This window comes from Mercenaria mercenaria, chromosome 11, assembly GCF_021730395.1.
Source record: "Mercenaria mercenaria strain notata chromosome 11, MADL_Memer_1, whole genome shotgun sequence".
In the NCBI taxonomy this organism is placed as follows: domain Eukaryota; kingdom Metazoa; phylum Mollusca; class Bivalvia; order Venerida; family Veneridae; genus Mercenaria; species Mercenaria mercenaria.
In genome coordinates, this window is record NC_069371.1 from 6,576,746 (window position 1) to 6,600,046 (window position 23,301).

At 36.1% G+C, this 23,301-nt stretch overlaps 1 protein-coding gene across 3 annotated transcripts in view; it reads right to left on the bottom strand.

Annotated features, from left to right (window-relative positions):
• The window catches only part of LOC128546985 (peroxisomal bifunctional enzyme-like), a 44,156-nt gene that overhangs the window by 14,400 nt on the left and 6,455 nt on the right, over positions 1-23,301 (bottom strand). Inside the window, exons 5-16 of one of the 3 annotated variants that reach the window (XM_053518458.1) lie at positions 22,874-23,003; positions 21,882-21,931; positions 20,497-20,643; positions 16,573-16,725; positions 15,902-16,045; positions 15,055-15,174; positions 10,565-10,717; positions 10,057-10,125; positions 7,131-7,233; positions 4,937-5,083; positions 3,328-3,449; positions 1,907-2,004 (exon numbers count right to left, since the gene is read on the bottom strand). In XM_053518458.1, the coding sequence (XP_053374433.1) occupies positions 1,907-2,004; positions 3,328-3,449; positions 4,937-5,083; positions 7,131-7,233; positions 10,057-10,125; positions 10,565-10,717; positions 15,055-15,174; positions 15,902-16,045; positions 16,573-16,725; positions 20,497-20,643; positions 21,882-21,931; positions 22,874-23,003 (1,436 nt within the window). Of the gene's footprint in view, positions 1-1,906; positions 2,005-3,327; positions 3,450-4,936; positions 5,084-7,130; positions 7,234-7,363; positions 7,467-9,096; positions 9,200-10,056; positions 10,126-10,564; positions 10,718-15,054; positions 15,175-15,901; positions 16,046-16,572; positions 16,726-20,496; positions 20,644-21,881; positions 21,932-22,873; positions 23,004-23,301 lie in introns of all 3 variants that reach the window. The other 2 variants (XM_053518457.1, XM_053518456.1) reach the window with 2 other exon arrangements.

Consider the following 23,301-nt stretch of genomic DNA (forward strand, 5'->3'; position numbering starts at 1 on the left):
TGATGATACAAGTTTTGTGCAAATTTGGTTAAAATCAAATCATAAATGAAGCTGCTATTGTGCAGACAAGGTCAAAATAGCTAATTTTGGCCCTTTCAGGGGCCATAACTCTTGAATCCATTATGGGATCTGGCTGGTTCAAGAAAGGAACCGAGATCTTATGGTGACACAAGTTTTGTGCAAGTTTGATTAAATTCAAATCATAAATGAAGCTGCTATTGTGCAGACAAGGTCAAAATAGCTAATTCTGGCCCTTTCAGGGGCCCATCACTCTGGAACCCATAAAGGAATCTGGCCAGTTCAAGAAAGGAGCCAAGACCTTATGGTGATACAAGTTGTGTGCAAGTTTGGTTAAAATAAAATCATAAATGAAGCTGCTATTGTGCAGACAAGGTCAAAATAGCTAATTCTGGCCCTTTCAGGGGCCATAACTCTGGAACCCATAATGGAATCTGAACTGTTCAAGAAAGGAACCAAGATCTTATGGTGATACAAGTTGTGTGCCAGTTTGGTAAAAATCAAATCATAAATAAAGCTGCTATTGTGCAGACAAGGTCAAAATGGCTAATTTTGGCCCTTTCAGGGGCCATAACTCTGGAACCTATAATGGGATCTGGCCAGTTCAAGAAAGGAACCGAGATCTTATGGTGATACAAGTTGTGTGCAAGTTTAGTCAAAATAAAATCATAAACTAGAGATGCTTTTGAGAAAAGCGCATGTCTCCCACAACTGCCCCTATGAAAAATGTCTAGTTTCTCTAGATGGTTTAGACGAGTTGATCCAATTAGATGGTCTGGATGAGTGGATCCAATCAGTAATTCAAGGGCCATAAATCAAAAGTGCCTGGGCGGATTTGGCTAGTTATCGAACTTGGCTAAGGTCTTATGGTCAAACACATTTTGTTCAAGTTTGGTGAAGATCGGATGAGAAATGTTCGATTTAGAGAGCGGACAATTGTATAAAGGCGGATTTTTCGGTAATTCAAGGGCTGTAACTCCAAAATGCCTATACCGATTTGGCTAGTTATCAAACCTGGCCGAGGTCTCATGGTCAAACACATTTTGTTCAAGTTTGATGAAGATCGGATGAGAAATGTTCCACTTAGAGCGGACAATAGTAAAAAGGCCGATTTTTCGATAATTCAAGGACCGTAACTCCAAAATGCCTGGACCGATTTGGCTACTTATAAAACTTGGCCGAGGTCTTATAGTTAAACACATTTTGTTCAAGTTTGGTGAAGATCGGATGAGAAATGTTTGAATTAAGAGTGCAGACAAGAGTAAAAAGGCCGATTTTTTGGCAATTCAAGGGCCATAACTCCAAGACACCTGGACCGATTTGGCTAGTTATCGAACTTGGCCAAGGTCTTATGGTCAAACACATTTTGTTTAAGTTTGGTGAAAATCGGATGAGAAATGTTTGACTTAGAGTGCGAACAAGCTTTGTGACAGACACACATACAGACACACACACGCATACACAGACTGGAGTAAATCAATATATCTCCCACACCACTGTGTGGTGGGAGACATAATGAAACCACTATCATGCACACAAGAAATTGTTGTCTGTCACTATGTGACAGGAGAGCTAAAAATGTCTAAAAACTTGATTTATCTTTCTTATTTTTCTAGGGTTTAACATCTCACTGACACAATTTCAGGTCATATGGTGACTTCCAAACTTTTGATGGTGGAAGAAGATCCAACATGCACCTCAGGCATGGGTGAATATCTTGGCAGAACCAACAAACTTCTACAAGCCAGCTGGATGGATTCCTCCAATGGAAGTTTTCTACACTTAAAGCAAGTTTTCACTACAACAGTGATGAGCAAGTGATTCAAAATCAGCAACCTTAACCACAGAAGGCCCCTCAGAAGAAACATAATATTTGACATTTTTTTACCATATAATGTCAATTTCCTCAGGCATTGTACACAGTCCCTCCTCAAGAATCTTGAATCCTTCATTTATCATTGCATACTGCATTCTTTCTAGGATCTCCTAAAATACAGATAAAGATCTGTATAACATTTTGGAAATATTTCTAAAATTTCAAACAGAACATGTACCATCAAAGTTGTCTCTAGAAAACAACACTGGAAATGTAAAAAGTGGTCTAAATAAGATCTGAATAATATTAAATACAGTTTTCTAATGGGTCTGTCAGTGATTTTTGTTTTGTTTTTGATAACACGCCATTTTTAACAGTATTTCAGTTAATATGTAATGGCTGGCAGTTAACCTAACCGGTGTTCCTGGATTCTGTACCAGTACAAACCTGTTCTCCACAAGTAACTGTCCCACATGAATCAGAGGTGGAGGACACAATGTCTTTTATCAAATCGTCACGGAGAACATAGGCCCTGCTCAGGGATCAAACTCATGACCCCACGATCTGTAGATCTGCGCTCTCCCGATTGAGCTAAGCTGATGGGTATGGGTCTATCAATGAAAGGCATGCAAAGTGGACAGCTTTACAGCTAAGGAGAATTTTACTCAATATAGGACATGCTTAAAATGTTACCGTTCAAACACAAGTGGACAAATGCATGGCTCTTTTGATGAATTGTATCATTGTACATATAAATTGAATCCTGGGTCTTAGAGAAGTTGTTGTATAACATTTCTCAAGCAATTATGAAATTTCAACCTGAGACATGATTTTTAAACTTGTGAACCTGTAGTCCAACATTAAAACACCAAATAACTTCAATGCATACATGTGGTAAGTTCAGAATCCCAAAACTGGAGGTTTGCTATTTTTCAGCTGGAGTTGGGGTCTCAAAACTGGAGGATTTTTATCGACATAAATTAAGCGCACGAACAGGTAACTTAGAGACAAACCCCAAATTTTATGTTATTTTCTATTCTACTTTTAACATCAAAAACCTAAAAGGATGAAACATATTGTATTTTAACAACTTTTAACAGCTGCATGCGTGTCAAACATGTATAATACACAACAGTCGGTGACGTTTTAATTTACTGTGTAACATGTTTGGCAGTCCTCGGTAATTATCAACCCAGTCTAAAAATTGATTTTTTTTTTTTGAAAAGTGGGAGTATTATGGTTTTGGTCGGGAGATGGGAGGCAAGGTGAAAAAATTGGGATTTTGACCCTCCAGTGCGGGAGATCACATGTATGCTTCAGTGCTGCTGGGAAACTATCATCTTCTTGAGGCTACACAGAAATCTTCCTGATGGTGTTGTTCCAGAGCACTTTTATCATTCTGTTCTATTCATTTATTCACAACCTCAGAGTTTTAGTTACACTATAACCTACTGCTCAGCTTTCAATATCTAGATCCCTAACAAATTTATTACCTGTGAACCAATGGTGCGTCTCTCAAGACCGAGTGATCTACAATGTTCCTCTATTAGCTGTGTAACTTCTGGGTCAACAACAGGCTTTCCTCTTGGTCCATCATACTTGTACCAACCTTTCCCTGTAGTCACATAAATAATCTTCATATACCTTGATATATCTTTAAGAAATAATGTATAGAAAAAAGGTGTCTGAACGTTATTAATTCAGAGAAAGAGGTTTTACATCCTCGGAATAACTTCACGAGGGCGTAGCTCGAGTTAATTATTCTAACGAAGTACAACCTATTTTCAGTGTATTAATTTAGGTAAAACAAGATTTTGCTTTATATTATTTTTAAAACAGTGGACTGAATACAGTAGCGCTCTTTCTTGGTCGCAACAAAAACACTGACGTCATCGCATGTTAATGTGACGTCATTTTAGCGTGTTTTAATAGAAACAAGCATATCAGAATATATAATAATGCATTCAGAGATATAGCATGAAGTCCTACAAGTTTTTAAGTGCATTAAAGCTCCCTTAAAAAGTGATGGATGCTCCTCAATAGTAATTTCTCATGAGATCATATACATAATGTAATGCAGCTTGTTTTGAAAAACTTGCTGTAAGTTAATTCTGCAAGAAATTTTGACAGAGAAACATGTATAGTTCTTCTGCCATGCACTACCTTTCACTGTGGCTCTTCATCTCTTATTTTCCAGTTCATGTGTAAAACTTGTCAACTGCTTGTTGTGAACACACATTTCTGGTAAAGGGGTCAGGCGTGTGAGTGTATTGTGTTTAAATGTGGGTGGATTGAGTTTAATGAATCAATTTTGTGTCCTGGAGCCAAAATCATCAAAGCCCCATACTACTATGAGTATTCCCTATAGTAGTATAGAGTTTTGATGTGTTTGGCCCCCAAGACATTAACTAAGTCTTTAAAATTAATCTACCCATATCTAAACAAAATCTACCAATATGCTGGACCCCTATGATTTCCAGTAGAGGATACAAAAACAGTGGTCTGTTTAACTGGCAAGCATTACATAAGTGAAATATTGTTGAACAAGAGGATCACAACTGTCCTAGATCGCTTACCTATGTTACACAGCAGGCTTGAACACTTTTTGGTGGATGGTCAGGCAAGGAAGACATGTGTGAATTTTTTCAGGATGAAGGGGTGGGATCGAAAATGTGAGCGGGTCTTTGAAAGCATTTTGGTAGAGGGTCACCCAAGCAACATTTGAGGGAATTTTTTTTGAATTAGGGTTAACAGCTTCAGAGAAGAAGTTTTCCACACAGCAATATAGAGACAAGTAGCTCCACCCCTATGACACCATGATTTTTATCAATTCAACATGGCATAAACTAATTTGGTATAGGGTCACCTAAGGAACATTTGTTTCGAATTATTTTGAAATCAAACCAGCAGTTTTAGAGGAAAAGACTTTTCAATGTTTTCAAAAAAGCCATATAGGAATAAACAGTCAATGGTTTTTTCCAAAATAGAACATTTTGCAGGAATTTAGTAGTGGATCACTCAAGGTTCACTTCTGTGAAATTATTTTCAAATAGAGCTAGCGGGTTTCAGGAGAAGATTTTCAACATGCTCTTATATACATACCAACTTTTTTCCCCAATCTTCCTTTCTCAACTAGTGCCTCTATAAGACTACAGTTACGCTCGCCCATGAAGAACCGGCTTTTTGTTGTTAGTGTTTCACCAGCCTTCCTTGCTGCTTCTCTACGAATTCTGAACCCGACATCAACACCTGTAATACATACAGTTATACATCATGATGACAAGAAAATAAGCCTATCATATAGACATTAGGCATCTCTTTAACCCTTACCATGCTAAATCTCTATAATGAACTTGTCCATCTTCCAGTTTGGACAGTACCATTAAACAGTTGAAAGGGGTGCTTACCAAAAAGATACTGACTGAATAGTGAACAGTGCAGATCATGATCAGACTGCATGGATGTGCAAGCTGATCATGATCTACACTGGTCGCAAAGGCAGAATCAATCATGTCCAGCATGGTAAGGGTTAAAATCTGGCAGTATTTAATAAGTATTTAATCAATCCATTGGGAACATGGAGTCGATTCAACATAACTTCATGAACATTTTGCTTTTTTTACTATAGTAAAGGAGACAATACTTTCTAGATTCAACTTTATTGTCAAACATGTCATCTTCAAAGTTATTTTGCTGCCTCAATTACTGGTTGTCCTTGATATATATGAGAAAAAAATCAATTATCTGTGTTCATTTTAAACATGCTGAAACAGCATTGTCTGAATTTCAGATTCTATCTCAGACCATTACTACAACTGTAAAATAAAGTCAACATACAGAGTTAAAGTATAACCTCTTCATCAATTGAAACTGTTTTTCTGGAGGTGAAATGAGTTTGCTGATCAATGGCTCTGGAGGGAGTGAAATGAGTTTGGTGTACTAAGTGGGGGGGGGGGGTGCAAACGTATGAAGGAATCTAAAAATCAATATAAGATATATTAGAGAAATGTAAACAAATTGGAGTACGGTATGCAGGGTAGCAGTATGGGGTGGGAGAGGTAGGGGATATGAGGGATTCTAAGAACTATACGAGATGTAAGTTTGTGTGAGAAATGTGAAAATGTTTTGTTTCTTGTGGGGGGATTTAACTGGTGTTGAGGGCAGGGGTAGAGAAAATAGGGGTAGGAGTTGGAAGTGGGTGTATGAGGGATACCAGTACTAGGAAACATTAAAAGTTACACATCAAACTGAGAAGTATGCTATTAAACATTAACCTACAATATTACAAAATCTGACCCCAGTGACCTTGACCTATGAGGTACCTGACCCATGAACCAACGGGTCTGCCCATTACTAAATATCAATCCTTATGTGAGGATTGATCAATATATTGGCAGTAGTTGTGTGTGTCTTCGGGTTTAACGTTTTTTTCAACAATTTTTCAGTCATATAAACCATGGTGTCTACTTGTATCAGTGAGCACAATGCCAAACTTTATAGTGCTGCCTCAATGGATTCTCATGCTGTAGACACGTGACATGATACCCCATCCAGTCACATTATACTGACACTGGGCTGACCAGTCCTAGCACTATCCTCTTAATGCTGAGCGCCAAGCAAGAAGCTATTAGTACCATTTTTTAAGTCTTTGGTATCAAGCGGTCAGGGATCGAACCCAAGACCTCCTGCACTCAAAGCAAGCACTCTACCACTAGGCTAACGAGGCAGTCAGAGTTAAAAAGATATAGTGAAACTGTGAAGCTTGCAATAAAATTTTTGCCGGCAGAAATATTACAACATTTGACTCCAGTGACTTTGACCTTTTAGGTACCTGACCCCGAACTATCAGATGTCTGCCCCTACCAAGACAAACCCTTATGTGAAGTTTGATGATAGTTGGAGGAGGAGTTATGAATATACAGGGAGACTGAAAAGCTCGCCATAGAACTTTTATCTGTTCTATTATAATATTTGACCTCAGGGCCACTGGCCTTCACCTTTGAGAAACCGGATCCTAATATAACAGAAGTACCAAGACCAACAGTTATGTGAAGTTTGATGATGGAAGGGACAGTAGTTAAGTAGATATAGTGGAATTAAGAAGCTTCCAATAAGACTTTAACCTGAAAGCAACATCAGCAGTGACAGTGACACTAAGCTGAGTACAACAGTCCTCCTTACTTTTTGAAAAGTCAAGTTAAAAATTGTGAAAATGTTTTCCCTCTACAGGTAAAAGAACTGTACTGTACAAAATGAAATTTCCAGTTCTATAACAATGTGATCTTCATCAACTTGCCTGACAGGTCAGAAACTTGAAATGTTCCCATGGGCATCCCATAATCCATGAGAGAATTGTCCACATCCCCTGGGGAGGCTCCTTCCGCAACACAATACTGAGCCTAAATATAGGGGAAAGAACTCTTCAAGATTTCTACAGATAAGAAATCACTATTTATACATCCTTTCATAGGATTATTCTGCCAATATTTAACAGAACAAAAGTTTATCTGTAGCTGTACACAAACTTGCCTGACAGGTCAGAAACTTGAAATGTTCCCATGGGCATTCCAAAATCCATAAGAGTATTGTCCACATTCGATGGGGAGGCACCTTCCTCGACACAATATTTAGCCTAAATAAAGGGGAAATAACTCTACAAGTGTAATCTGGATGAGATTTATTTCTAAAATTTTACCTACATTATAGGGTGAAGCTTTCATCAGCTCCTAAAGAGTAATCGGCTTCAAAACTCAAATTCTTAACAATATAACAATATGAATATTACATTTGTTATCAAAGCACAAAATAAAAATGATCTGAACATTACTAAAACAACAAGATTGGTTGCTGCTCTTAACAAGGTAATAAATAAATTGCTTCTCCCAATAATGTAAATAGAACAAAATAAAGGAAACTGGACACTGTATGTTTCAGGTAGCAGGAGAGGGTTCCACCGAGTAATTTCTTACCCAGCACAACTACTGTTTGATCTATCCAGTCTGTAACTGGGGTTTTCCTGAATGTCAATTTTATTTTACAAGAACTATATCTAAGTTATACATCATTCTTGAGATCTTCAGAGGTGTTAGAATAATTTTGTATTTTGAGTTTTAAAGATTTCTTCAATAGTGTCAATTTAACGGCCATAAAATTATTTTTGCTTATAAACATTCTGACCAACAAAAACATAATTTTTTTCCTCAAAATTTTACATATCTTCTACAGCAAAACTTTGCTTTTAAGCTAATATATCATGAAAATTTTGTAACCATCGAATTAAAACTGAAATTTTAAAAATCTTTGGAGTTAAAAATGGCTGGCAAAACCTATCAACAAGAGCTGTCCATAAGACAGACAAATTTTATTGCTCGACTATTCAAATTGTTGGGTAAGAAGCAGGAATATTATCCTATTGAAATGTTAAAATATCTATAGATTTTCAATCCAGTGTCTGCATTAGTTTTGGATATAGTAATTTGCATGCAAAACATTAACCAGGATTTTCTAAGTCCAAAAGGGGTCCATAATTTACTCAAAATACAAGTCAGAGTTATGGGAGTTTACGCTATCACCTAGATTTATAACCCAAACACACAAGTGAAGATTCAAATCAATATCTATATTATTTTGGATATTTTTCTAAGTCCAAAAGGGGGCATAATTTGCCCAAAAAAACACAAAAAAACATGTCAGGGTTATGAGACTTGATCCAGTGAGGTTGGTTATTGACCTAGAAAAAGAAAACATAAGCTTCAAAGCTATATGCCTTTAAATAATAGCTATATGTACTTGCATGCAAAACTTTAAGCAGGATTTTGTAAGTCCAAAAGGGGATATAATTTGGCCAAAATGCAAGTCAGAGTTATGGGACTTGACATAGTGAGGTTGGTAACTGACCTAAAAAAGAAAAAATAAGTTTCAAAGCTATATGCCTTTAAGTAAACGCTATAAGTACTAGCATGCAAAACTTTAACAAGTTGTGACGCCGACACCGACCCTGACACCAGGGTGAGTAGAATTGCCCAGACTATTCTTTGAATAGTGGACCTCAAAATGTTTTTTGACAATAACTTGGAAAACAAATCAAGATATTTTAGAAATTAAAAAAATCCTTTCACCACACTTGGATTTCTTAACAATGACTGTAATATGAATGGTACTTTCTTATATAGAGAGAGATAAACAAATCAAGGAAAAACCCTATGGAAAAGGCAGATCAAACAGTTAGTACCAGGTTCAAGGCTGAGTAAAAAATTACTCACCCGACAGGTCTCGAACTTCAAACCTGCCCATTGGCATGCCAAAATCTAAGTGTACTTGATCAATTTCTTGTGGTGTGGAACCCTCTTCTACCATAAACATTGACTATGAACAGAAAAAGAAACAATGATTTCATAATTAATGGCCTTGTTTTTGTGCCTCAAGCAGGGGTATTGGCTTAAGGCCAAAGGTCAATATGACTATCTTTGGCCCAATAACAAGGACATCATGAAATCACATAATTACAAACAATACATTATTGTCTAATAAGACTTACATTGTGTTATTCATAATTTTGCTGGGAAGGTTATTACGAAAATATACCATAAAATGAAGTCATCAAATATCTATGTTTATCTTGCCTCCTACAAGTTTCTTGCATTTCTATTGGTCAATAGGCGTCACGTGGAGACAGGATATATTCCATATCCTGCTACACATTTCAGATATGAATTTTGATTAAAAGAAAAATGGGTGCCGCTTTGTTAATTTACAAAATATTAGATTATAGCATGTAAGTAAAGGCTAGTCAGCAAGATAAAATCTTTACACAGCTTGTTGGTGACAGGATACGGGATATACGCTGTCTCGAAAATTCATATCAGGCTCAAGCTTTATTCTATCTTGTCCAGATTACTTATGTCTTTAATTTATCTACTTCGGAAATTAATTTACATTCATTTTAGCTTTTACAGGCAATAAACATTTTAAATGGCTCTTTGGATGATGTATCGCATGGCAGTGGTATGAATTGTTCAGATTTCAAAATATGGTGATGGAATGTCTTGCTTTCTGCACAGTGTTGGTGATAGGTCATTATTGCTTCGTATTACAGTAAGCGTTCCTAATGTAACGTTTGAAACTAAAATTTGTTTTCGCATGATTTTATGTCTTGATGAATAAAATAAAAGATAAAAGTACATTATTATTAAACATCATAATTGTTAAATTGTGTCCCTTACCTCCTGTGAGTATGGTCCTAACATTCTGTTAGCGACGAACCCAGTGCAGGAACCAACCAACACGGGAACCTAGTAGGGACAAAATGAACACAATAATAAGCTGTATTCAAATTGTGTGTGTTGAAATAAAATTATGACAGCAAATACTTCATATTGCATATAGTAATGATAAAATACATTTTCTCAACAGCTAAGCTCATACAGCAGATTTTCAATATTACATGTGAAGAAATTAAGATACAATTTCTGGTTCAGAAAGCAGAGTTTGGCGACCAGTATCAAAACTCATGCACATGAATGGCTGTTTCTGTGATCAAACTTGAAAGTAACCAATGGCAAGAGACAGGTCTCCAGATTCAAGTTACATGTATAACCCTGGAACCTGGTCAAGTTTCCCATTGGTCATCTTAGTAGAATCACTGGCCTTTATTGTAAATGGTGCAAAAGTAGGCCATGTTAACAACCGACTCTAACTGGACAGAAATTTGACATGTTCACTGTAACTTACCTTTCTGATAGTTTTTCCTAGTTTCATGACAGTTGCCACAGTCTCAGCAGACGTCTTAGTTCCATAAATATTCTCTAACAGTTTCATTATGTACGATGGTGCAAAGAAATGGGTGCCTACAACCTTTTCTTGTCTTTTTGTGGCTGTTGCAATCTATAAATAACAATAAATAATACAACATTCTTCAAAGTTCTAATCTAAAATTTACAACTACTATTACATCATTCTGACATAACTTCTCTAGAAATAGTAATAAACAGTAAATTACTATAACAACCTGTACTTATCTTAAAACAACAATAAAATCACTCTCAGACTAAAAGTACTTACCAGTAATTTAAAAAGCACTTAAAATGTATCTAAAAAAACAAGAAAATGTCTCTCTCAAACTAATAGTACTTATCTATGAATAACAACGGGTAATAAATCAGTCTAACAACACACACCATTACTTTGGTTTATTTAACAAATATTTTGGTCAAGGAATGTTCTGGGCATATTTAAACTGCATGAAGATCAAATGATGACATAAAGTCTGTAGATAAGGGTGTCCAATTATGCCTTGTTTAGATATTTTCAGTAAAAGAAATGCATTTGGACAACAGGTATGTGAGAATACATTGTCAAGTAGAAATACAGTATTCCTGATAATCTGACAAAACAAAAACCAACCCAAAGACAGTTTATTTTGGCTTCTGTATTATTTGCAATTATGCAAATTTTAAATAAACTATTTGATATCATCAATATTTAGTACATTCAATATTTGCCTTTCAGCAGGGGTGGCCAATTAGACATCATAATTAAAATACCACGATGCATTAATTCAAACATATTAAAACAAAATGACTGCAACATTCTTCCAATATCATAAAAGACAACAGAATGCTTGCGCAATTGATAGGGAGTTTGAAGACAGCTGTAAAATCATGTTTCATCTGGTCAAAGGGATCCAATACTCTACTGTGCTTTACAGGACTTTTATATAAGCAACAAAACAGTTTCCACCTGTCCAGGTTCAGTAATTATCACATTGGATAAGTATTTATTACATGTTTTCAGTGCATTAGTGAATTAACAGAGAAATATATACTAGTAATTTCACAGTGAAAAGTAAAACTACAACATTGAACAAGAGGACCATGATGGTCCTGAATCGCTCACCTATCCCCACATGACCCAGTGTTGAACTGAGTATGACGTCGTTATTTCTATTATTTGACACAGAGACCTAGTTTTTGAGCACATGTGACCTAGATATCATCAAGATAAAAAATTCTGACCAATTTTCATGAAGATCCATTGAAAAATATGGCCTCTAGAGAGGTCACAAGGTTTTTCTATTATTTGACCTAATGACCTAGTTTTTGAAGGCACTTGACCCACTTTTAAACATGACCTAGATATCATCAAGGTGAACATTCTCACCAATTGTCATGAAGATCTCATGAAAAATATGGCCTCTAGAGAGGTCACAAGGTTTTTCTATTTTTCGACCTACTGACCTAGTTTTTAATCCCACGTGACCCAGTTTCGAACTTGACCTAGATATCATCAAGGCGGACATTCTGACCAATATTCATGAAGATCTCATGAAAAATATGGCCTCTAGAGAGGTCACAAGGTTTTTCTATTTTTAGACCTACTGACCTAGTTTTTGACCGCACTTGACCCAGTTTCAAATCTGACCTAGATATCATCAAGGTTAACATTCTGACCAATTTTCATGAAGTTCGATTGAGAAATATGGCCTCTAGAGAGGTCACAAGGTTTTTCTATTTTTAGACCTACTGACCTAGTTTTTGACCGCACGTGACCCAGTTTCGAACTTGACCTAGATATCATCAAGGTAAACACTCTGACCAATATTCATGAAGATCTCATGAAAAATATGGCCTCTAGAGAGGTCACAAGGTTTTTCTATTTTTAGACCTACTGACCTAGTTTTTGACCCACGTGACCCAGTTTCAAACTTGACCTAGATATCATCAAGGTGAACATTCTGACCAATTTTCATGAAGATCTTGTGAAAAATATGGCCTCTAGAGAGGTCACAAGGTTTTTCTATTTTTAGAAATACTGACCTAGTTTTGGACCGCATGTGACCCAGTTTCGAACTTGACCTAGATATCATCAAGGTGAACATTCTGACCAATTTTCATAAAGACCCCATGAAAAATGTGACCTCTAGAGTGGTCACAAGCAAAAGTTTACGCACGGACGCACGGACGGACGGACGGACGGACGACGGACGCTGCGCGATCACAAAAGCTCACCTTGTCACTTTGTGACAGGTAAGCTAAAAAATCGGAAAAATCGGATTTGAAAAGACATGAATAGAAAGAAATACTTCTACAAATATGATCAAAATTGCTTTTAGTTATAACTCCAGATCTTACATTTTCACTCTGACATTGCGGTTAACAAATATTGCAGCTGGTTTTCACTTGGTGATAAATGTTTCATTCTTACACTGAAACAAACAAGAGGACCATGATGGTCCTGAATCGCTCACCTCTTCCCACATGACCCAGTTTTGAGTATGACGTCGTTTTTTCTATTATTTGATATAGTGACCTAGTTTTTGAGCTCATGTGACCTAGTTTTGAACTTGACCTAGATATTATCAAGATAAAAATTCTGACCAATTTTCATGAAGATCCATTGAAAAATATGGTCTTTACAGAGGTCACAAGGTTTTTCTATTATCTGACCTATTGACCTAGTTTTCCAAGGTACGTGACCCTGTTTTGAACTTTACCTAGATATCATCAAGGTGAACATTCTCACTAATTTTCATGAAGATCTCATGAAAAATATGGCCTCTAGAGAGGTCACAAGGTTTTTCTATTTTAATACCTACTGGCCTAGTTTTTGACCGCACGTGACCCAGTTTCGAAACTGACCTAGATATCATCAAGGTGAACATTCAGATCAATTTTCATGAAGATCCATTGAAAAATATGGCCTCTAGAGAGGTCAAAAGATTTTAATAATTTTAGACCTACTGACCTAGTTTTTGACCGCAGTTGACCCAGTTTCAAACTTGACCTAGATATCATCAAGATGAACATTCAGACCAACTTTCATACAGATCCCATGAAATGTATGGCCTCTAGAGAGGTCACAATGTTTTTTTATTATTTGACCTACTGACCTAGTTTTTTAAGGCACGTGACCCAGTTTCAAACTTGACCTAGATATCACCAAGGTGAACATTCTGACCAATTTTTATGGAGATCCATTCACAAGTATGGCCTCTAGAGAGGTCACAAGGTTTTTCTAATTTTAGACCTACTGACCTAGTTTTTGCCTGCACATGACCCTGTTTCGAACTTGACCTAGATATCATCAAGATAAACATTCAGACCAATATTCATACAGATCCCATGAAAAATATGGCCTCTAGAGAGGTCACAAGGTTTTTCTATTATTTGACCTACTGACCTAGCTTTTGATGGCACGTGATCCACTTTCAAACTTGACCTAGATATCATCAAGATGAACATTCAGACCAACTTTCATACAGATCCCATGAAAAATATGGCCTCTAGAGAGGTCACAAGGTTTTTCTATTATTTGACCTACTGACCTAGTTTTTGAAGGCACGTCACTCACTTTCGAACTTGACCTAGATATCATCAAGGTGAACATTCTGACCAATTTTCATGAAGATCTCATGAAATATATGGCCTCTAGAGAGGTCACAAGGTTTTTCTATTTTTAGACCTACTGACCTAGTTTTTGACCGCACGTGACCCAGTTTCGAACTTGACCTAGATATCATCAAGATGAACATTCAGACCAACTTTCATACAGATCCCATGAAATATATGGCCTCTAGAGAGGTCACAAGGTTTTTCTATTATTTGACCTACTGACCTAGTTTTTGATGGCACGTGACCCAGTTTCGAACTCGACCTAGATATCATCAAGGTGAATGTTCTGACCAATTTTCATGAAGATCTTGTGAAATATATGGCCTCTAGAGAGGTCACAAGGTTTTTCTATTTTTAGACCTACTGACCTAGTTTTTGATGGTACGTGACCCAGTTTCAAACTTGACCTAGATATCATCAAGGTGAACATTCTGACCAATTTTCATGAAGATCTTGAGAAATATATGACCTCTAGAGAGGTCACAAGGTTTTTCTATTTTTAGACCTACTGACCTAGTTTTGATGGCACGTGACCCATTTTCAAACTTGACCTAGATATCATCAAGATGAACATTCTGACCAACTTTCATAAAGATCCCATGAAAAATGTGACCTCTAGAGTGGTCACAAGCAAAAGTTTATGGACGGACGCACGCACACACGCACGGACGGATGGACGAAGGACACCGCGCGATCACAAAAGCTCACCTTGTCACTTTGTGACAGGTGAGCAAATAAAAATAGCCTCTACGTGTATAATATTTCACTGTATGAAGTTAAATTTCTTTTTAAAAATTACTCAGTGTAAGAGTTAACAGAACAAATACATACTGAATCAATGTCCAGGGTTGACGTGTTTGTGCATAGAATTGTTTCAGGTTTACACATTTTGTCCAGTCGTTCAAAGATATCTCTCTTCAACTTCAGGTCTTCAAACACAGCTTCAATTACCTAAACAAAAAGATATTATATTTATTACTATGATAAATTAGCAAAATAGCAAAAACCAGTATGCAAACAGCAAAAGCAAGTGTGCACACACAACAAAAACAAAAAGTTTTCAGTTGAGTGATCAATCATATCTATGTTACTAGCATCTTAACCGGTTCAACATTATATAACTGAGATTGAATTCCAGTTTTAAAAGTAAATACAGCATTGCCATTGGTCAGTTTCAGTCACGAGGTGACATGATCAACAAATCAGAAACTTATGCTCTGAGACTGCTCTCTAATTCAGGTTTTCTACCTCAGGCCCAGTTTTACCTGGTTAGGCCAGTTTTACTGTCTGATGAAAGATCTACAGTTGTTAAATCTCCCGTGTGGCTATGTTCTCTGTACTCACTGGATTAAATTCACTTAATACATCTCTAAATCAATTCTCCTCCACCCACGTATTATGAAGGAAAGTTGTCAGTTATAAGTGGCAAATAGAGAATACTTATGTAATAGGATAGAGTTTAAGAGTGCACTTATACTGCCTTGTTATATGAGCTAGCTTTTATAGCAATGTGGTAGAAGGTCACCTTACTTGCTAGAGGTCCTGTATTCACGGAAAGGACTGAAATATTTTCTGTCTGTTACATGTAATAAAATAAAAACTGCTGTATGTGATTTAAGAGTCAACTACCATAACATGTCAACACTTTCGTTTTTTTATAGTTATCTACCGTACTTACCAGATCAACATTTTTTAAATCTTCAAAGTTGACTGTAGGTTTAAGAATTGCCATACATTGTTTAGCCTGGTTTTCTGCCATTTTTCCTAACCGTACTGTACCCATCAATTGCATTTTGACTGCCTCCATACCTTTATCTAGAAACTATAATGTAAAATAAACAACACATTAAGATCATACAGACTGGACAGGGCATCCAAAGTTCAAATATTTAAATATGTGACACACCCCTTTAGGTGAGACTTCACACCTTACTAGACAAAGTAACATTCTCAGTAATCAAACCATTTAACTGATGTCATTCTATTGTAAAAACCATTGATTCTTTTTCCAGTATCCACAGTTACCAGTACTTATAAATTGTTTCCCCTATACTTAAATTTATGTTCCCTCCATTCTTCAGATTACATAAGCAGAAAGTGTCATGAATTTATAACAGAAAATGAACAGATACACAGCCAAATACTGTTCTCTTCAAGTTTGTACTAAGCTAGGTCAGATAATGTGAAAACTATATCCCTTCATCATCAACAGTTAAGGATCTAATTATAAGACAGTAAGGCCCACGTAACATACTTCATTCTAAGTTAATGGCTAATGAAATAAATCTCCACACATCAATGTACTAAGGAAAAATCTCATTAATAGAAGATAAATGTGCTTTATCTAACCTCTTTATTTTGTTCAACAAGAACACATGGTATACCGGAGGTGATCAGACATAGAGCTATACCACCTCCCATAGTTCCGGCACCAATAACACCTGCCGTCTTCACTGGCAGTGGTTTCGCTGTCCTGTAGTTCCCTCCAGATGGAAGCTGCCACTGTAATAACAACTTTACAAAGTTAAAATTAAACATTTTTACTCTGTTTTAACCTTTTGATCTGTGATTTCAGATAGGATTATACCAACTCCTATACTTAGTTTGAACATATTTTATTGCATATAATACATGTATTTACATAAATACAGTACAATACTATAGAATAACTACAAGAGATCACAGAGTGATCTTGGCGCCCACCAATGTGCCATTTTTGAGTGTTCCAAATTTCAAGACTTATTGACAAGCTCAAGGTCAAATTTCATTTCCATACACAACACTGTGCAAGTGGTTCATATTCAAAAGCTGTAGCTTGAGAAATGTGAAAGTAGGTCACTAGATCAATTTCAAGGTCAAAGTTTTTTGTACACAAAACTATGCATGTGCATCAAGTTTGAAGGCTGTAGTTTGAGAAATTTGAAAGTAGGTCACTAGGTCAATCTTAAGGTCAAAGTTTAATTTGGTACACAAAACTATGCAAGTGGTGCAAATTTGAAGCCTGTACCTTCAAAAATGTGAAAGTAGGTCACTAGGTCAATGTCAAGGTCAAAGTTTGTTTCGGTACACAATCCTATGCATGTGGTCTAAATTTGAAGCCTCTAGCTACAGAAATGTGAAAGTAGGTCACTAGGTCAATCTTCATTTTGGTACACAAAACTATGCATGTGGTCCAAATTTGAAGGCTGTAGCTTGAGAAATGTGAAAGTAGGTCACTAGGTCAAAATCAAGGTCAAATTTTATTTCAGAATACAGAACTATGCATGTGGTCCAAATTTGAAGCTTGTACCGTCAAAAATGTGAAAGTAGGTCACTAGGTCAATGTAAAGGTCAAAGTTTGTTTCGGTACATAAAACCATGCATGTGGTCCAAATTTGAAGGCTGTAGCTTGAGAAATGTGAAAGTAGGTCACTGGGTCAAAATCAAGGTCAAATTTCATTTCGGAACACAAAACTATGCATGTGGTCCAAATTTGAAGCTTGTACCTTCAAAAATGTGAAAGTAGGTCACTAGGTCAATGTCAAGGTCAAAGTTTTTTCAATACACAAAACTATGCATGTGGTCATAATTTGAAGGATGTAGCTTGAGAAATGTGGAAGTAGGTCACTAGGTCAAAATCAAGGTCAAATTTCATTTCCGAACACGAAACTATGCATATGGTCCAAATTTGAAGCCTGTACCTACAAAAAATGTGACAATAGGTCACTTGGTCAATGTCAAGGTCAAAGTGTTTTCTGGTGCACAAAACTATGCATAGTCCAAATTTGAAGGCTGTATAGCTTGAGAAAATGTGAAAGTAGGTCACTAGGTCAAAGTCAAGGTCAAATTTCATTTCGAAACCAAAATTATGCATGTGGTCCAAATTTGAAGACTGTACCTTCAAAAATGTGAAAGTAGGTCACCAGGTCAATGTCAAGGTCAAAGTTTTTTTCGGTACACAAAACTATGCAGGTGGTCCAAATTTGAAGGCTCTAGCTTGAGAAATGTGAAAGTAGGTCACTAGGTCAAAATCAATGTCAAATTTCATTTTGAAACACGGAACTATGCATATGGTCCAAATTTGATGCCTGTACCTTCAAAAATGTGAAAGTAGGTCACTAGGTCAAAATCAAGGTCAAAGTTTTTTCCGGTGCACAAAACTATGCATGTGGTCCAAATTTGAAGGCTGTAGCTACAGAAATGTGAAAGTAGGTCACTAGGTCAAAATCAAGGTCAACTCATGTCAAGGTTCATCTGCCACCCAAAAATATACATGTGGTCCAAGTTTGAATGTTGTAGTTATTGACAAGAAGATTTTAAAAGCTTTTCCCTATATAAGTCTATATGAAGCATGTGACCCCCGGGGCGGGGCCATATTTGACCCTAGGGGGATAATTTGAACAAACTTGGTAGAGAACCACTAGGTGATGCTACATTACAAATATCAAAGCCCTAGGCTTTGTGGTTTGGACAAGAAGATTTTCAAAGTTTTTCCCTATATAAGTCTATGTAAACCATATGACCCCCTGGGCGGGGCCATATTTAACCCTAGGGGTATAATTTGAACAATCTTAGTCGAAGACCACTAGATGATGTCACATACAAAATATCAAAGCCCTAGGCCCTGTGGTTTTGGACAAGGGGGTTTTTCAAAGTTTTTCCCTATATAAGTCTATATAAACCATGTGACCCCCAGGGCGGGGCCATATTTGACCCCAGAGAAATAATTTGAATCATCTTGGTAGCGGACCACTAGATGATGCTTCATACCAAATATCAAAGCCCTAGGCCCTGTGGTTTTGGACAAGAAGGTTTTCAAAGTTTTTCCCTATATAAATCTATGTAAATTATAAACAAAGGGCCATAACTCACTCGTAAATTGTTGAACCAGTCTGATTTTCAGGGGGACACAACTAGGGTACCAATACATCATTCTGACAAAGTTTGGTCAAAATCCCCCCAGTAGTTTCTGAGGAGATGCGATAACGAGAAATTGTTAATGGACGGACGGACGGAATGATGGACGGACGGACCATGGACGCAGAGTGATTTTAATAGCCCACCATCTGATGATGGTGGGCTAATAAATGAGATCATAGAAAAAGGGCTGTGCCACAAGTTCTACAAACATTAGTTAATGACTCTTCCCTCCAATAGTTCAGGCATCCGTGCATTGCTTGACTGGCTAGACTGACAAGGGTCATTATCGTTTAAATGCACTAGATGTTTGACTTTCTAGGTCAATTGTATTCAAATACACTTAGTGCTTGACTGTTTAAAACCATTTTCATTTAAATGTAATGCAATAAGTGTTTCACTTTTTAGGGCCATTTTTGTTTAATTGCACAACACGTTCTGTTTGATTTGTCTTTTCTGTAGTAACATTTTTCTGACAATACCATTGATGTCATACATCAATCAAAAGAACTCCAAGGGTGGTCACAACAAACAGTTTTGATAATTACATATTTTCGATTGTAAATTTAAGCCACAATTTTTGACACACACACACAAACAAAATTATTCAATTCTAACTTTATTTGTGAATGGACTGTTATTTACATTTCAGGATATTTTAGTTAGCATAAATGCAACATTTCCATGCAAAATATTTTGTGAAATTTCAAAACAAACATTTTGATTTTTAAATTGAGACTATTAAAGATATTTTAAAAATTCTAAAAGACCCTACCACAAAACTTATAGTCCACTAGAATGGCATACAGTTTATATTTCTAGATCTAGCAAAATTAACCCTTATCATGCTGGACATGACTGATTCTGTGATTCTTTGTGACCAATGCAGATCAAGATCAGCCTGCACATCCATGCAGTCTGATCAAGATCTGCACTGTTCACCTTTCAGTCAGTATCTTTATGGTATGTCCCCCTTTTAACAGTTAATTACTTAATGGTACTGTCCAAATTGAAAGATGGACAAGTTCATTATAGAAATTTAGGGGGGTCAGGGTTAAGCTGCAATTCATGAAAAACCTGTTACAGACTAGGTGGATCAATGAGTAACCATTTCAGTAACAGGGCGCTCCTTGTTCTTTGTCTTCTAAATACAATATTGTTCAAATAAACCAGGGCCATTATCATTCAAATGCATTTAGTGTTCATCTTTCTAATGCCATAATCAATGAAATAAACTTTGAGTTGTTTTTCTAAATTAAACCATAAAATGTTTATCAGGAATATTCTATGAAGTAACACAGACCACTGTTACTGCTGCAGGCATAAAGTACATATAATAGGTACTTGTTATGGTGAAGTAAAACATACTGAAAGTACCTTTGTTATGGCTCTCTCAGCAAAGAAGGCATATCTCATGGCCTTGGACTGGCTAGATGACCTTAAGTCCTGAAAATATTCATGCTCCAACTCAATCCCCTTTTGGTATGGTACTCTTACAGAGTTCATCACTGACTTCACACAATACTGAAAATAATGCATGTGGAATAAAGCAATGAGCAGAAAAAAGAAATTTCCCAGGAAATTGTGTTATGGCAAAAGTATAGATCAAGTACAGCGATCTTTTTTTTTAAGGTAAAAACAACAATAACCAGAAAAGCATGATAAAATAAAAACCTTATCAGAATTATATAACAGACAAAAATAACTCTTAATGACAGATATGTCAGATGCAGGCAGTTTTCTAAGAAATCTTGGCACAAGATATTTTTATGAAAATTACAAACCATTATGTTACAATAAATTAACAAGTATCATGTTTCAATAAAATGTTACCACAAGGTTGTAAAATTCAGCTAATGTTACCTCAAAACAGTAAGATTTCATATCAACATCAGGACCATAGTGAGATGCCTAATCTGACAAAGGCATTCGACAAAGGGAATTGTTTTGTGGTTTTTGGAGTTATTTGAGTACCAAAAACATTCATTTTGGTGCTTTGCGCCAAAAGCAGTAACAGGGGATGAGGTGTTCCTTTCCAGTCAGCGGTAGTTCAAGAAAAAAAAAAGAACAGCAAACCTCTATGACTATGTGAAGTTTCAATCAAATGCCATTAATGCTTTTCAAGTTATACTCTGGACAAAAGTATGACTGAGGGACGGACGGACGGATGGAAAGACGGACAAAGCGGCAACTATATACTCGTCCTTTAGGGAGCATAAAAGTCCCAGTTCATCCTACTACACTAAAGACAGACATATCTTTACAAAGATAACACCTCAACCTTAAACACAGCATGCAAAAACACATGCAAAAAAAACACAACAATGACAACAAACCAATCTCCCTGGATAAAAAAGTTAATTACAATGTTATTTTATCATTAAATAGCTTTCCCTATTTAAGTTGTAAACAGACATTAAAAACTACAACAACAATTTATATAACCATTTAATGATAAACCTACTATTCCAAAGCTATTAAGTGTCTTAATAAAACAAGGTTCCAATTTCATGTAAAGAGGACAAACATGAACTGACATTGTCAATGTTATATCTGAATATGACCTTGACCAAGACAAAATCAGAAGAAATGGAATCTACATTGTAACGTCAACAAATTTAAACTAAAAGCATCCTGTTTGGTTAACAATATTCCTATCATATTATCTCATAGAAGAATAAACAGACCAAACACTTATATCCAGTAATGTAATACCCTGAACAGTGAGTAGTGTCTGGAAACAATTAATTTTTACAACTTACAATGGGTGCCATAGCTCCACGATATTTTGACTTCACTTTGGCCATGGCAGCTGTAAACAAAATTTCAAAACAGTTACTAATGACCTTCAAAACTTCTCAATGATGTAACCTTAATCAATAGCAAAGGTAAATGTCACATTATATAAGTTCTTTCATAGCAGCTCTCTAACTAATGTTTTAAATTATCTGGATAACAACTAAAAAGTATCAAGTATCAGTTCAATTTGCAGGTATATGATTTAATCACAATTTGATTTAACCCTTACCATGCTGGACATGATTGATTCTGCCTTTGCGACCAGTGTAGATCATGATCAGCCTGCATATCCATGCAGTCTGATCATGATCTGCACTGTTTGCTATTAGGCCAGTATCTTTTTGGTAAGCACTCATTTTAACAGTTAATGGTACTGTCCAAATTGGAAGATGGACAAGTTCATTATAGAAATTTAGCAGGGTCAGGGTTAAAAAAAAGTTTAAAGCTCATCTGAATCAACAAGATTATGCATTCTAAGAAAACAGTTTTATATAACTGTTGTTATAAAACTGCATGAAATTCACATGCATAAACCTTTGTCCCTTTCCAATGTCCATGAATAGTATAAGTTGAAATCCTGTTTTTGATGAGCTCTGCAGTTTTCTTACTATGGTAGGATACTGTCATTCATGACTGTATGCTCATACTTGCAGTTTACTTTGCACTTACCTCAGCCGTTTGTTTTAAGACATTGGGAAACGGTCCAGCACAGCACAGATCAGATTATGAATTTTGGAGTTGTGAAAACATGCAAAGGGTGCAAAAACAATGTCAAACATGTAGTTTATGGGAAAATGAGTCATGAAAACATATAAATAAGGAATTATGGTATTTTTTTTGGTGATTTAAGCTTCTACATGCTTTTTAAGTCAATCATAGAGATAATGCTCCCATTGATAAATGAGATCTCACTGGTTATCATAACCCATCCGAAGAAGGAAAACAAACACTGTACCTTCAGCAACCTTATCAACATCACCATCAACTTTAACATGCTTGTTACGTAAACAAACAATGCTGGTATCCAAGTGAACCTTAGATTTGGCAAACTTGATTCCTTCTTCTATGATGTTCCCAGATACAATCTGAAATACAGTATAACCTATGTTATAGATACCTGTACGGCACTACCAACTCAGGACAGGTACTGAAACTATGACATTTTCACAAGAAGATGTAGAAAACAGATGTGAAATATTTATAGCTTATTAGATTTGTATGGAGGAATATCACTAGTTTTGAAGCAGTGATATTGTGCAATCCTACAGGTAGCAATATTATGCTGCAAAAGAACAAGTGCATATTTCTCCATGAAAATTAATAATTTTTTATTACATACACACCTACATGTCTTATTATTACACAAATGACATAAATTTGTTC